The following is a 15,396-nucleotide window of genomic DNA, read 5'->3' as shown; positions in this document are numbered from 1 at the left end:
CATGCGGCTCAGCTCACTCTTCACCACGACGGTCTCGCTAAGTGCCTGCATCACTGCGTTGTTCTCTACGTTGTGCTAAACCGCCGATCCATCTCACACTCCATTCTACCCTCACTCATGCACGTCATATGTTGACATGGAAAGTTCATGCCCAAACGTCAACATATGATGATGTCGGAGTGAGAATGCGTTGGTACACGCCCATGTGCTTGCTACACCCATACATGCATTACGCACGCATACACGCTGCATTCCACAAAAAAGAATAGCTCAGTGTTGATTGGTTTAACATTCTGCTTGTCATGTTTGTTTGACTGCCAGAACGTCAGTATAAAAGGTCAAACTGTTACTGTTTGTTAATGTCAGTAGGGGGGGTGGAGGTTTTCTGTTGATCATCACTAAAACTGTTTGTTTAATTTGATCTGTGATATGATGATATGGAGACATGGTACATATATATCTATATATAAAAAAATATATGGTATAATTGATGTTTATACCTACATGTTTTTTGGACGTGCTTTGATAAATTATAACATATACTAATAATATAATGTCTTCAGATAAAATAACCATACTTTTCTATAATCTGTAACCTTGAATTCATCTGTTGTTTAAGCTACTTGTGTGTTTTTCCTGAGCAGATGGAGAACTCAACAGAGATTATGTCATTTGTGCTGGCTATGTATGGTAACATGGGACGCTTAAAGTACCTCTATTTCACAGTTGCATTGCTATTTTACATGTCAGTTATTTTTGCCAACGCTTTTCTTATTGTCATTATTTATCTGGACAAAAACCTGCATGAGCCCATGTTTCTATTCCTGTGCTGTTTGTTTGTAAATGAAATCTGGGGCTGCACGTCTATTTTGCCCTGCTTGATGGTACATTTCTTGTCAGAGACTCATGAAATTTCAGTCATTTACTGCTTCCTTCAAATATTCAACATTCACTCGTATATGGGTATTGAATTTGGAACTTTGACAATGATGGCATATGACAGATATGTATGTATTTGTAAGCCTTTACATTACAACGTCATAATAACTAAAAGAACAGTACAAAAGGTCATTCTTGTTATTTGGGTGGCTACTTTTATAGAGGTTGGAGTGTTACTGTCATTCACTGTTCGTTTAAAGCGCTGTGGGACTATTATCAACAAAGTTTTCTGTGTACACCACCTTGTAGTTGAACTCTCTTGTTCACCAAACAGAACACTGTCACTCATTCATGATATGGTGTTTGGCCTCACTTTCTCTGTTGTTACTCCTGTCTGTTATATTTCATACACTTATGTAAAAATCCTGTCTGTTTGTTTAAAAGGTTCCAAAGAGACCAGGATGAAAGCCCTGGAAACCTGCACTCCGCATTTTGTTTCAATCACCAGTGTTGTCCTTGGATGCTTTTACAATTTGATCACTCAGAGATTCGATGTGCACTCTGTTCCATATCCGCTGTGTGTTTTCTTTCATATCTATGTAATGGTCATTCAGCCTCTGCAAAATCCACTCATGTATGGCCTTAAACTGTCGCAAATCAGACATGCTTGTAAACATTTGTTGGGCTCTACCTTTTCATGGAGAGTATTTTAATTTTAAACTTCATTATTAATGAAACTAATACAGTATAGTTTAGACTGTGACCATAAAAATGTCATCATTTTAAATATAAAACTTGAGTCTTCTGGGGTTGGCGGCCTGTAAGATGTATATTAATATCACTCAGAGCAAGAAAAACGTTTTGTTTTTACAATGGTCCAAATGCAATAATAATGTGTTTTATGTAATGATGAAACAGGCTGCTGTGTATCCACATAAAGAGAAAGGAAGGCAGAGGAGATACCCGCACACCAATGCAACTGGGCTGGACAGCCACACAAAAGGTTCACAGACTGAGATCAATGCAAAAAATGTCAGTTTATTTAGGACATTTGTGTACAAAAGAAGAGTACTCAAAGTGCAATAGTAACAAAAAAAGTGAATAAAAAAAAGCAGCAATTGTCTCAGTCCTTGATTTTTATCAGTGCTGTTTTTATTCACTTTTTAAATTTCAGCAATGCCCTGAATTCACATTCATAAGAACTAGCTGGATAAAGAATATATAACAACCACAATTAAATGATGAATGCTTTCTTAAAAGACCAATGTCTATGCTATTCCCTAAAGCAGGGATACTTAACTTGTTTTGCCTGGGAGCCACTTTTGCAAAATGACAGGAGGCCAGGGACAAGTTATTAAAAGGCAAATTGCATCATGGCAGCCCCGAGCAGGTCAGGTGTACACAGAGGGTTTCAAGGAAATGAAGATCTTCGGGTCTTAGCCTGTACCTTTGTCGAGGGGTCCTAGGAATAATCCCCTGGCAGCTATAATGGGTTTTTCTGCTCTCTGGCACCTTCTTTACATTCAAAGTACAAAAACCTTCTGAATGAATGAGTGAATTAGAAAATGGTCAGCAGGTCAACCTGCACCCTATCACGGGCCAGATTTAGCTCATGGGCCATGCAGGCCCCCTGTAAGAAGCCTTTCACCAAGAGGTGACCTCTGGCTGTGAGGCAACCTGGGCCATCGTGGCCTGCTGTAATGGCCACCACAAACACCCCCAAGGTAGATACTGCACGACCCCTATCGAATAACTGTCTGTGTGGTTGATGGCGAAGCCCAGCTGCATGATATGTTAGATGACCAGCACTGTGTGGGTCTCTGCCTCCTGCCTGGACATGGTGAGGATCAGCCAGTCGTCTATATAGGTCAGAATTCTCACGCCTCTTTCCCTGAGTGGCGCCAGTCCCATTTCCATAAACTTGGTGAACATGTAAGGAGCAGGGAGTATCCAAATGGGAGGCGCAGTACTCCTCACTGCCCGCCTACAACGAAGGACAGGTATTTCCTCTGGCGTGGAAAAATGGGGACATGGAAAGATTCGTCAGTCAAATCTACGGAGGTCACCCAGTGCATTCAAGATGCGAAGATCCAGATCAGCCTCATACCCCCCGATTTCTTGGGCACCAGGAAGTACGGGGAGAAGAAGCCAGGCTGCACTTCTGAGAGGGGAACTACCGCTATGGCACCATGTTGGGGGAGAGAGAGTATGTTTTCTTCCAAAGCCGCTTTCTCTGCAGGTGTGGACTCAGCTGCATCTCTAGTTTCATCCAACCGAGAAGAAGACGCAGAGGATGGTGGATAAAAACCCCTGCCTGGGACAGGCAAGACCACTATATCTTCCCCAGGCCTTCTAGGTACACTAACAGATGAAGGAAAAACTCACCTGCGAGGCTTTTTTTTTTTTTTTTTACAGAAAAAAGCTTTGCTGTCATAGTGTCATGGTTGTCATCCTTCGTTGAAGCTGTAGTGGTGGTCGGATTATCTAGACCCTCGACCTTGTTACCACAGACCTCATGCATGGTCACGGGGGTGAGGGAAACAAGCTGGCGGCAGCTCTGAGGAGGGGCACCGGACCGCCAGCCACCAGGGAATAAAAGTATCCCTGGTAGTGCAGGCCTGGTGCGCCTCAATCCCCTGGTGCTCTTCTACAGAAACTACAGAGTTAGTGATGGACTGTGGCCAAGCTGGTTCTGCAGCCTTCCCTGCTGCTGTAGCGTTCAGTTGGTCATGTAGCGCAGAAACACTATCCCGTATAAGGGTACCCATGACATGGCAGCGGTAAGCATGGCTAGCAAAGCTAGTCATGCTAACTGGAGCAGTGCATGGTTGACATCTGGGCGGTTTCCTCAATCAATCAAACTTCACTTATATAGCACTTTTCATACTACAGAAAGCAACACAAAGTGCTTTACACAATAAAAACAATAAATGCGATGGGGAGGTGGAGGAGGTGGCCAGGTGGACTCCAGGCAACTCACACTGGTGGCCGGTCTCTCAATGGGTCTCTTCCCTGGATGACGGCGGCAACCACCCTGCTGCTGTAGCTGTTGCTGCGGTACTTGAAGGCAGAGGTGAGGGGCCAGCTGCACTGACGCCTTCTTGGCCTCCTCCAGGCAGTCAGTCATGGCTTTGATGGCCGCTCCGAGCGTCAACTCAGTGGAGAAGGGCATGTTGAGGCGGGGGGCGTTTCTCTCCACCCTTCAGGGAGGAATAGCCCAGCCAGAGAGATCGCTGACTAAACTGAGCAATACACATTGTCCAACCACTGATGATGGCAAGTGCTTGGGCCAGTCAGAGGAAGACACCCCTGCCTTTGATGGTGGAGTAGGCTGCATAGGCCACTGCCGGAGGCATCGCAGTCAGCGATGCCACTCACACTGAGCAAAGGCAAAAATGGGCGCCATTTTAGGACACATGGTGTGCTGGCTAGGCTTCCCAGCAGTGAAATGCTTGTCTAGGCCTCAGGACAGGGCACAGTAGGCACAGTTTGTTGTCGGTCACATTCTTAGGAAAAGTGGAATAGAGGGGGAAAAAATGACACAGAGGGTAACAAAAACTAGCAGAAGATCCCTTTTAAGGTGGCTGAATGCAAAAGGGAGTCAAGCCACAGGGTGAGGGGATAGGGGGAGGGTGCTGGTCCCCCACTACCTCCTGACTGGGCAGTGAGAAAAACAGATCTTTTTCAGGGTGCTGAGGTGGTGCCTCGAAAGGATAAACCAATAGTGAAGCCCATTAGAGGGCAAAGCACTTACAAAACAGAACTTGAATGGCCTAGGCAGAGCCCTGACCTAAACCATCCACCACCTGTTTCGGCAATTGCAAGGCAGACCTTACCACCCAACATCATTGTCCAACCTTGGTGATGCTCTTGTAACCAAATGGAAGAAAATTCCTGCAGCCAGGTTACAAAATCTGTTGAAACACCTGAAACCAACAGAGCGGAGGCTGTCACAGTAACAGAGTACTGCCCATTGACTTGGATTCAGATGTTCAATAATTACATTTGGGTGTAATGTTTGGTGGTCCACACACTTTGTGAATTTAGCGTATGTGGGTTAACATATGGCTATTTATGTTGTGCTACCTTTTTTTTTTAAAACATTTCTATATTTCAATGACTTTATTTGAATTTTAAGACAAATGGGGAATGTATCAAACCAAATAAGGCTGTGCACAACTGTTTTGCCCCAAGCTATATTTTCTGTCTGATATTTAGTTGACATCTGTGTGGGACGAGTAGGACGTTTTGACAACGTGTTATGTGTGGGACCAACTCCCAGGAGATTTATACAGCAGCTAGAATCAGTTAGCAGCTAACTCATAGAAGAAGAACAGCAGCCAGAATTGTCCCCAAATTGGGAAAACAAGCAGCTTCTCTGAGCAGAGGACGACATCACCCGCCAAATGATAGAGATGGAAAACTATACCAAATACTACTATTGTTATTATTAAAAAGTGCTATTGATGCAAATGTCAAACCAGAGGCCAACATTGTATTAATCGTCACACCCATCACGCCTCTTTTGCTTCCAGGATGCCAGCATGCTATCTAAAATCAAACACTGGAGCAGCATCATGCCACTATTGTTTGGTTTTGTATTAAAAAGCAAAGGCGGTCTAAAGAAGGTATTTTGTAGCAGCTCTATCACATAATCTTTGTGTTAATAGGGCTAATAACTTTTAGTTTGCCCTTGTTTCAGCTTACAGCAACAGCCCCTCAAAATGTCTGTGCGCACCCGTGTTTGCTACACTCATACATGCATTGCGCATGCATACACGTTCTCCAAGAGAGCATAGCTCAGTGTTGATTGGTTTAATATTCTGCTTGTCATGTTTGTTTGTCTGCATGAAAGGTCGAGCAGCTCTCTGTTTGTCCCAGTAAGGAGGGGAGGTTTTCTGTTGATCATCTCTTAGACAATTTATTGAATTTGATCTGTGATATGACAATATGGAGACATGGTATATCAAAAATCACAATCCCACAGTTCACAAAATCACACAGCTCTTTGGAACTGGCTCCCACAAACATGCATTTAATCATCTTCTTTTAAAATTGATGTTTATACAGGTTTCCTGGACGTGCTTTGATAAATTATAACATATACTAATAATATAATGTCTTCAGGTAAAATAACCATACTTTTCTATAATCTATCACCTTGAATTCATCTGTTGTTTAAGCTGCTTGTGTCTTTTTCCTGAGCAGATGGAGAACTCAACAGAGATTATGTCATTTGTGCTGGCTATGTATGGTAACATGGGACGCTTAAAGTACCTCTATTTCACAGTTGCATTGCTATTTTACATGTCAGTTATTTTTGCCAACGCTTTTCTTATTGTCATTATTTATCTGGACAAAAACCTGCATGAGCCCATGTATCTATTCCTGTGCTGTTTGTTTGTAAATGAAATCTGGGGCTGCACGTCTATTTTGCCCTGCTTGATGGTACATTTCTTGTCAGAGACTCATGAAATTTCAGTCATTTACTGCTTCCTTCAAATATTCAACATTCACTCGTATATAGGTATTGAATTTGGAACTTTGACAATGATGGCATATGACAGATATGTATGTATTTGTAAGCCTTTACATTACAACGTCATAATAACTAAAAGAACAGTACAAAAGGTCATTCTTGTTATTTGGGTGGCTACTTTTATAGAGGTTGGAGTTTTATTGTCATTCACTGCTCGTTTAAAGCGCTGTGGGACTATTATCAACAAAGTTTTCTGTGTACACCACCTTGTAGTTGAACTCTCTTGTTCACCAAACAGAACATTGTCACTCATTCATGACCTGGTGTTTGGCCTCATTTTCTCTGTTGCTACTCCTGTCTGTTATATTTCATACACTTATGTAAAAATCCTGTCTGTTTGTTTAAAAGGTTCCAAAGAGACCAGGATGAAAGCCCTGGAAACCTGCACTCCGCATTTTGTTTCAATCACCAGTGTTGTCCTTGGCTGCTTTTACAGTTTGATCACTCAGAGATTCGATGTGCGCTCTGTTCCATATCCGCTGTGTGTTTTCTTTCATATCTATATAATGGTTGTTCAGCCTCTGCAAAATCCACTCATGTATGGCCTTAAACTGTCGCAAATCAGACATGCTTGTAAACATTTGTTGGGCTCTACCTTTTCATGGAGAGTATTTTAATTTTAAACTTCATTATTAATGAAACTAATACATTATAGTTTAGACTGTGACCATAAAAATGTCATCATTTTAAATATAAAACTTGAGTCTTCTGGGGTTGGCGGCCTGTAAGGTGTATATTAATATCACTCAGAGCAAGAAAAACGTTTTGTTTTTACAATGGTCCAAGTGCAATAATAATGTGTTTTATGTAATGATGAAACAGGCTGCTGTGTATCCACATAAAGAGAAAGGAAGGCAGAGGAAATACCCGCACACCAATGCAACTGGGCTGGACAGCCACACAAAAGGTTCACAGACTGAGATCAATGCAAAAAAAAGTCAGTTTATTTAGGACATTTGTGTACAAAAGAAGAGTACTCAAAGTGCAAAAGTAACCAAAAAAAGTGAATAAAAAAAAGCAGCAAACGTCTCAGTTTTTTTCTTTGTTGGTTGTTGAGGCTGACGTGCTGACGTATTGCGGTAAGCGAGTTGTGTCATTTCCAGTGTCTCTGTGACAGCGTCGCTGTACTGCTCTGGTGAATTCTACTAGCCTGCTTTCTCACTTCAGTTGCTTTAATGTTGCTTTAACGTCTACTCCAAGTCTCCACACTGGTTCTGTTTAAGCACTTATAGCTCTCCTCCTTTCTACGACTTTCTTGCTAATCTCTTAGCTGTTTGCACGTTACTAGCCTTGGTAGCTATGTTAGCTTTACAGTTAGCGATGGCTTCTCCCTCTGCTCTTTCTTGCTCGGTGTGCCAAATGTTCAGTTATGCCTCTGCCTCCTTTAGCGACAGTGGTAATTGTAACAAGTGTAGCTTATTTGCTGCGTTGGAGGCGAGGCTTAGTGAATTAGAAGCGCGGCTCCGCACCATGGAAAACCATTCAGTAGCTGCGGTAGTTAGCCAGCCCCCTGTAGCTGGTACATAGCATAGCATAGCCTCTGCTAGCTGTCCTCCGGTAACTCCCGTTCAGCCGGGTGGTTGGATTACGGTTCACCAGAGGCACAGCTCCAAGCTGAAGCCCACAGCTCACCACCAGCCTGTTCACCTTTCCAACCGCTTTTCCCCACTCAGCGACACACCCGCTGAGGATAAAACTATTATGTTATTGGCAGCTCTATTCTGAGGAACGTGAAATTAGCAACACCAGCGGCCATAGTCAAATGTATCCCTGGGGCCAGAGCAGGCAAAATCGAATCAAATTTAAAACTGCTGGCTAAAGCTAAATGTAGATTCAGTAAGACTGTTATTCACGTCGGCAGCAATGACACCAGGTTACGCCAATCAGAGGTCACTAAAATTAATATTGCCTCGGTGTGTGAATATGCAAAAACGATGTCGGACTCCGTAGTTTTCTCTGGACCCCTCCCAAATCTGACCACTGATGACATGTTTAGCCGCATGTCATCATTTAATCACTGGCTGTCCAGGTGGTGTACAGCAAACGATGTGGGTTTCGTTAGTAATTGGCAAACTTTCTGGGGAAAACCTGGTCTTATTAGGAGAGACGGCATTCATCCCACTTTGGAGCTGCTCTCATTTCTAGGAACCTGGCAAATTTTATTAGTAATTTAAATCCCTGACAACCCAGAGTTGAGATCAGGACTTAGAGTCACAGTCCTATACGCCTCTCTGAGTTTCTAGTTCAGTTACCCAGCCATAGTTTTCATAGTTTTATACAAATGGTGTCTGTCCCCCGACCACCTAAATTATTTAAATCTAAAATTAAACAAAGAGGAGTTGTGCATAACAACCTCATAAAAATTAAAACCTCTTCTGTGACAGAAAGACAAAACAGGAGAATTAAATGCGGACTGTTAAATATCAGGTCTCTATTGTCTAAAACAGTGTTAGTAAATGAATTAATATCAGATAATCATATTGAGTCTCACTGAAACCTGGCTGTGTCAAGATGAATATGTTAGTCTAAATGAGTCCACTCCTCCCAGTCATAATCATATAGCCTGGTTCCAGACCATAGACCCCACCCACTCAACTGAGTAGGCTTGCATCTCTGGTCTGGCATACTTCAATGAATTTGCGATTTATCTCGTCCAAAAGATAGACGGACCAATGAACGCCGGGGTGGGGGTGGGTCTAGCGATTAGCCAATCAGCGCCACACTGATGTCAAGCTGTACACCGGTGGGTAACTGGTGAGGATAGCAACAATGGCGACCGCTACAGATCCTACAGACCACATTAACGATGCTATCGAGGTATTTCGCCATTACTCGCATTAATGGAGGACCAAATTAAGGAAGCTGCTAAACTGGATTTAATGGCGATGCAGCTGGGCGTGCACAACGACAGAGACATTCTAAACGGGCAATGCTCGCTTGTTTTCGGCACCCCCGAGGCATGGATACTAATGACGTCAGATTCTGGGTGAGTCGTTGATCTCTACTGATTGGTTAGGGAAAAAATCAAATTCCCTCCCCCTTGTAAATCGCCTTCAATGGAAGCCATGTCAGACTGAAGGTTCTGGGAGCTTCAGTCTGACACTCAGGCTAATAATAATACCCACATTCCTCGAGGCAGCGGCCAAGGAGGGGGAGTTGCAGCCATTTTTAACTCTAGTCTGTTAATCAGCCCTAAACCTAAACTAGATTATAATTCATTTCAAAGCCTCGTTCTTAGTCTTTTACATCCGACCTGGAAAACCTCGCAGCCACTTTTATTTGTTATAGTGTACCGTGCTCCTGGCCCGTATTCTGAATTTGTATCTGAATTCTCAGAGTTTTTATCCAGTTTAGTTCTTAAATCAGATAAAGTTATTATTGTAGGCGATTTTAACATTCATGTCGACATTGATAATGACTCCCTGGCTACCGCGTTTATCTCATTATTAGACTCCATTGGCTTCAGTCAGGGTGTACATGAACCCACTCATTGTTTTAACTATACCCTCGATCTAGTTCTCACGTATGGAATTGAAATTGATAACCTAACAGTCTTTCTACAGAATCCCTCGCTATCGGATCATTATCTGATTACTTTTGTTTTCTTTTTACTCGATTACATGTCACTCAGCAACAGTTACTATACTAGATGTTTATCAGATAGCGCTGTCGCAAAATTTAAGGAAATGATTACTCCACTGTTAAATTCAATGCCAAGTCCTTCAGTAACAGAGGTTTCCCGTACCGACTTTAACCTCTCCCAAATTGATCATTTTGTTGATAGCGCCGTAGGCTCACTGCGAACAACATTCGACTCTGTAGCTCCTCTTAAAAAGAAGTTAACAAAGCAAAGAAAGTTCACTCCTTGGTATAACTCTCAAACCTGTAAGTTAAAACAAATATCGCGAAAATTTGAAAGGAATTGGCGATTAACCAAACTGGAAGAATGTCGTTTAATCTGGGCAGACTTATAAGAGGGGCCTCCACAATGCCAGAGCAAATGATTACTCAGCATTAATAGAAGACAATAAGAACAACCCCAGGTTTCTTTTCAGCACTGTAGCCAGGCTGACTGAGAGTCAAAGCTCTATTGAGCCTTGTATTCCTTTAGCCCTTAGCAGTAATGATTTTATGAGCTTTTTTAATGACAAAATTCCAATTATTAGAGGCAAAATTCATGACCTCCTGTCCTCAGATAGTACCTATCTAACCTCAAACACAGCTGTAAGACTTAATATGTATTTAGATTGCTTCTCCCCAATTTCTCTTCAAGAATTGACCGCAGTGATTTCTTCATCTAAGTCATCAACGTGTTTCTTAGACCCCATCCCAACTAGGCTACTTAAGGAGGTTTTACCTTTAGTTAACACTCATATATTAGATATGATCAATATATCCTTATTAACAGGCTATGTACCACAGTCTTTTAAGGTAGCTGTAATTAAAACTCTACTAAAAAAGCCCACCCTGGATCCAGAGGTGTTAGCCAACTATAGACCAATATCTAATCTTCCCTTTATGTCAAAGATCCTTGAGAAAGTAGTCCCAGACCAGCTGTGTGATTTTCTCCATGATAATAATTTATTTGAGGAATTTCAGTCAGGATTTAGAGTGCATCATAGCACTGAGACAGCACTAGTTAAAATTACAAATGACCTGACTGCTTCAGACAAAGGACTCGTCTCTGTACTTGTTTTATTAGATCTTAGTGCGGCGTTTGACACTACTGACCATCAAATTCTACTGCAGAGACTGGATCACTTAAGTGGCCTGAAAGGTTCTGCACTAAGCTAGTTTAAATCTTATTTATCTGATCGTTTTCAGTTTGTTGACGTTCATAATGAATCATCCTTACGTACTAAAGTTTGTTTTGGAGTTCCGCAAAGTTCTGTGCTGGGACCAATCCTATTTATTCTATACATGCTTCCTTTAGGCAACATCATTAGAAATCACTCTATAAATTTGCATTGTTATGCGGATGATACACAGTTGTATTTATCGATGAAGCCAGAAGAAAGTAATCAATTAACTAAACTCCATAACTGCCTTAAAGACATAAAAACCTGGATGAGCACCAATTTCCTGATGTTAAATTCAAACAAAACTGAAGTTATTGTTCTTGGCCCCAAACAACTCAGAGACTCTTTATCTGATGACATAGTTTCTCTAGATGGCATTGCTCTGGCCTCTACCACTACCGTAAGAAACCTCGGAGTAACATTTGATCAAGATTTGTCTTTTAATTCTCATTTAAAACAAACCTCACGGACTGCATTTTTTCATCTGCGTAATATTGCGAAAATTAGGCCTATCCTGACCTGAAAAGATGCAGAAAAATTGGTCCACCCTTTTGTTACTTCAAGGCTGGATTACTGTAACTCTCTATTATCAGGTAGCTCTAGTAAGTCCTTAAAAACTCTCCAGCTAATTCAGAATGCAGCAGCACGTGTACTAATAGGAACTAAGAAACAAGATCATATTTCTCCTGTTTTAGCTTCTCTGCACTGGCTCCCTGTAAAATCCAGAATTGAATTTAAAATTCTACTGTTAACTTATAAAGCTCTAAATGGTCAAGCTCCGTGATATCTTAGAGAGCTCATAGTGCCTTATTATCCCACCAGAACACTGTGCTCTGAGAACGCAGGGTTACTCGTGGTCCCTAAAGTCTCCAAAAGTAGATCAGGAGCCAGAGCCTTCAGCTATCAGGCTCCTCTCCTGTGGAATCATCTTCCTGTTACGGTCCGGGAGGCAGACACCGTCTCCACATTTAAGACTAGACTTAAGACTTTCCTCTTTGATAAAGCTTATAGTTAGGGCTGGCTCAGGCTTGCCTTGTACCAGCCCCTAGTTAGGCTGACTTAGGCCTAGTCTGCGGGAGGACCCCCCTATAATACACCGGGCACCTTCTCTCCTTCTCTCTCTCTCGTATTCTATTACTGCATCTAGCTAACTCGGCCATTCTGGATGTCACTAACTCGGCTTGTTCTCCGGAGCCTTTATGCTCCACTGTCTCTCAGATTAACTCATATCGCAGCGGTGCCTGGACAGCGTGACGTGTGTGGTTGTGCTGCTGCCGTAGTCCTGCCAGATGCCTCCTGCTGCTGCTGCCATCATTAGTCATTAGTCATACTTCTACTGTTATACACATATGATTATTGTCACACATGTATACTGCCAAATATTAATATACTTTCAACAAATTGGACTACAGTAGCCAGAACTATAACTATAATATGATTACTTTCAATAATGTTGTTGTAAGCTACTGTCATTACCTGCATCTCTCTCTCTCTCTCTCTCTCTCTCTTTCTCTGTCTCATTGTGTCATACGGATTACTGTTAATTTATTATGCTGATCTGTTCTGTACGACATCTATTGCACGTCTGTCCATCCTGGAAGAGGGATCCCTCCTCAGTTGCTCTTCCTGAGGTTACCATTTTTTTCCCCCGTTAAAGGGTTTTTTTGGGGGAGTTTTTCCTTGTCCTCTGCGAGGGTCCTAAGGACAGAGGGATGTCGTATGCTGTAAAGCCCTGTGAGGCAAATTGTGATTTGTGATATTGGGCTTTATAAATAAAACTGAAGTGACTGATTGAGTCCTTGACTTTTATCAGTTCTGTTTGTATTCACTTTTTAAATTTCAGCAATGCCCTGTATTCACAATCATAAGAACTAGCTGGATGAAGAATATATGAAAACAACCACAATTAAATGATGAATGCTTTCTTCAAAGCCCAATATCTATGCTATTCCCTAAAGCAGGGATACTTAACTTGTTTTGCCTGGGAGCCATTTTTGCAAAATGACAGGAGGCCAGGGACAAGTTATTAAAAGGCAAATTGTTGGGGTGCCGGTGGCCCCCATGTACAGGGCTGTTGCCGCAGCTTTGCTGCATGTCACTCCCTCTCTTTCTTCCCCCTTCACACTTGTCTGTCCTGTCCATTGGAGGCTGGAAATGCCCCAAAAAATAAAAAAAGGCAAACTGCATCATGGCAGCCCAAAGCAGGTCAGGTGTACACAGAGGGTGTACACCTGACCGAGATTTTTGTGTACCGTTACACCCCTACTTATATAGCACTTTTCATACTACAGATTGCAACACAAAGTAGGGGTGTCACGGTACACAAAAATCTCGGTTCGGTACGTACCTCGGTACACAAGTCACGGTTCGGTTTTTTTCGGTACAGTAATGAAAAAAATAGACAACTATTAAATATCTTTTACTTATTGGTAACCTTATTAAAACATACCACCACAGCAGTTAACTCTTTTTACACAATTTTTGAATGAAACAAATACATATAAAATCCTGCTTTTTCACATTGTTTGAATGAAAATAGAAATATAAAAGTGAAAAATAAAATCCTGCTGTTTTTTTAACACATTTTTTGAATGAAAAATATAAATATACATTTCTGCTTTAACAGTTTTACTCAATTAAAATAAAAAGTATAGTGCAGCTGGTCAGCTTTAAAGCCTGCTCAGATTCAGTTTTACTACGAACTTACTTAGCTTTCCCACTTTGTTAAAGTGCAGTAAACAAAACATGCTTAAATCTAAAGTGCAGCTTAAACAATTTTACTCAACTCCAATGGTGTTGATTATTTCTTTAGCGCGATGGTCAGGGAAACGTTCTTTCTTTTTAAACGACGTGTTTAGACGTGTTTCCAAGTACATACCCGACTGCTGTTCTGCAGTGTCGGCACACTGCTTTTGTCTTGTCAACTTGTTTATTTCCATCTTCGTATTTTACCCTGAAACCAAAGTGGTCCCAAACAGAGGACTGTTTGCGGGTGGGTCTTCAGGTTCGTCAGGCTCACTTGCCATGTTGTCAAAATGCGAGAATGCACTGCACAAAGTGAAAGCGGAGATTTACAGTCGGACTCGGTCTGTCACTCAATTATGTCCGTTGGGGAACTAGATATTTTAAATGGTTCGGCTCGCAAAAACGGAATTAAAATAAAACAAAATAAAATAAAATAAAATCCTGTGCCCAATAATTCAGTACAGGGTCGTGCCGAACCGAAAGTCGCGTACCGAATGGTTCAACACAAATACATGTACCGTTACGGCCCTAACACAAAGTGCTTTACACAATAAAAACAATAAGTGCGATGGGGAGGCGGGGGAGGTGGCCAGGTGGACTCCAGGCAACTCACACTGGTGGCCGGTCTCTCAATGGGTCTCTTCCCTGGATGACGGCGGCAACCACCCTGCTGCTGCAGCTGTTGCTGCAGTACTTGAAGGCAGAGGTGAGGGGCCAGCTGCACTGACGCCTTCTTGGCCTCCTCCAGGCAGTCAGTCATGGCTTTGATGGCCGCTCCGAGCGTCAACTCAGTGGAGAAGGGCATGTTGAGGTGGGGGCGTTTCTCTCCACCCTTCAGGGAGGAATAGCCCAGCCAGAGAGATCGCTGACCAAACTGAGCAGTACACATTGTCCGACCACTGATGATGGCAAGTGCTTGGGCCAGTCAGAGGAAGACACCCCTACCCTTGACGGTGGAGTAGGCTGCATAGGCCACTGCCGGAGGCATGGCAGTCAGCGGGGTAGCCCACTCACACTGAGCAAAGGCAAAAATGGGCGCCATTTTAGGACACATGGTGTGCTGGCTAGGCTTCCCAGCAGTGAAATGCTTGTCTAGGCCTCAGGACAGGGCACAGTAGGCACAGTTTGTTGTCGGTCACATTCTTAGGAAAAGTGGAATAGAGGGGGAAAAAATGACACAGAGGGTAACAAAAACTAGCAGAAGATCCCTTTTAAGGTGGCTGAATGCAAAAGGGAGTCAAGCCACAGGGTGAGGGGATAGGGGGAGGGTGCTGGTCCCCCACTACCTCCTGACTGGGCAGTGAGTAAAAAAGATCTTTTTCAGGGTGCTGAGGTGGTGCCTCGAAAGGACAAACCAATAGTGAAGCCCATTAGAGGGCGAAGCATTTACGAAATAGAACTTGAATGGCCTAGGCAGAGCCCTGACCTAAACCA

The 15,396-nt window shown here is 42.6% G+C and overlaps 2 protein-coding genes across 2 annotated transcripts; both read left to right on the top strand.

Moving 5' to 3' along the window:
• The first annotated feature begins 644 nt into the window (after positions 1–644).
• On the top strand, positions 645–1,592 carry LOC125899503 (olfactory receptor 2F1-like). The gene has a single exon (XM_049593895.1). It carries the CDS (start codon positions 645–647, stop codon positions 1,590–1,592), a length of 948 nt encoding a protein of 315 aa, XP_049449852.1.
• Positions 1,593–6,071: 4,479 nt separating this feature from the next.
• LOC125899502 (olfactory receptor 2F1-like) lies at positions 6,072–7,035 on the top strand. The gene has a single exon (XM_049593894.1). The coding sequence runs from the start codon at positions 6,088–6,090 to the stop codon at positions 7,033–7,035; it is 948 nt and encodes a 315-aa protein (XP_049449851.1). The 5' UTR covers positions 6,072–6,087.
• Positions 7,036–15,396: the final 8,361 nt, after the last annotated feature.

Source organism: Epinephelus fuscoguttatus, linkage group LG13, assembly GCF_011397635.1.
Source record: "Epinephelus fuscoguttatus linkage group LG13, E.fuscoguttatus.final_Chr_v1".
Classification (NCBI taxonomy): Eukaryota; Metazoa; Chordata; class Actinopteri; order Perciformes; family Serranidae; genus Epinephelus; species Epinephelus fuscoguttatus.
The sequence above is the reverse complement of the archived record's forward strand: the minus strand, read 5'-3'. Positions and strand labels throughout refer to the sequence as shown.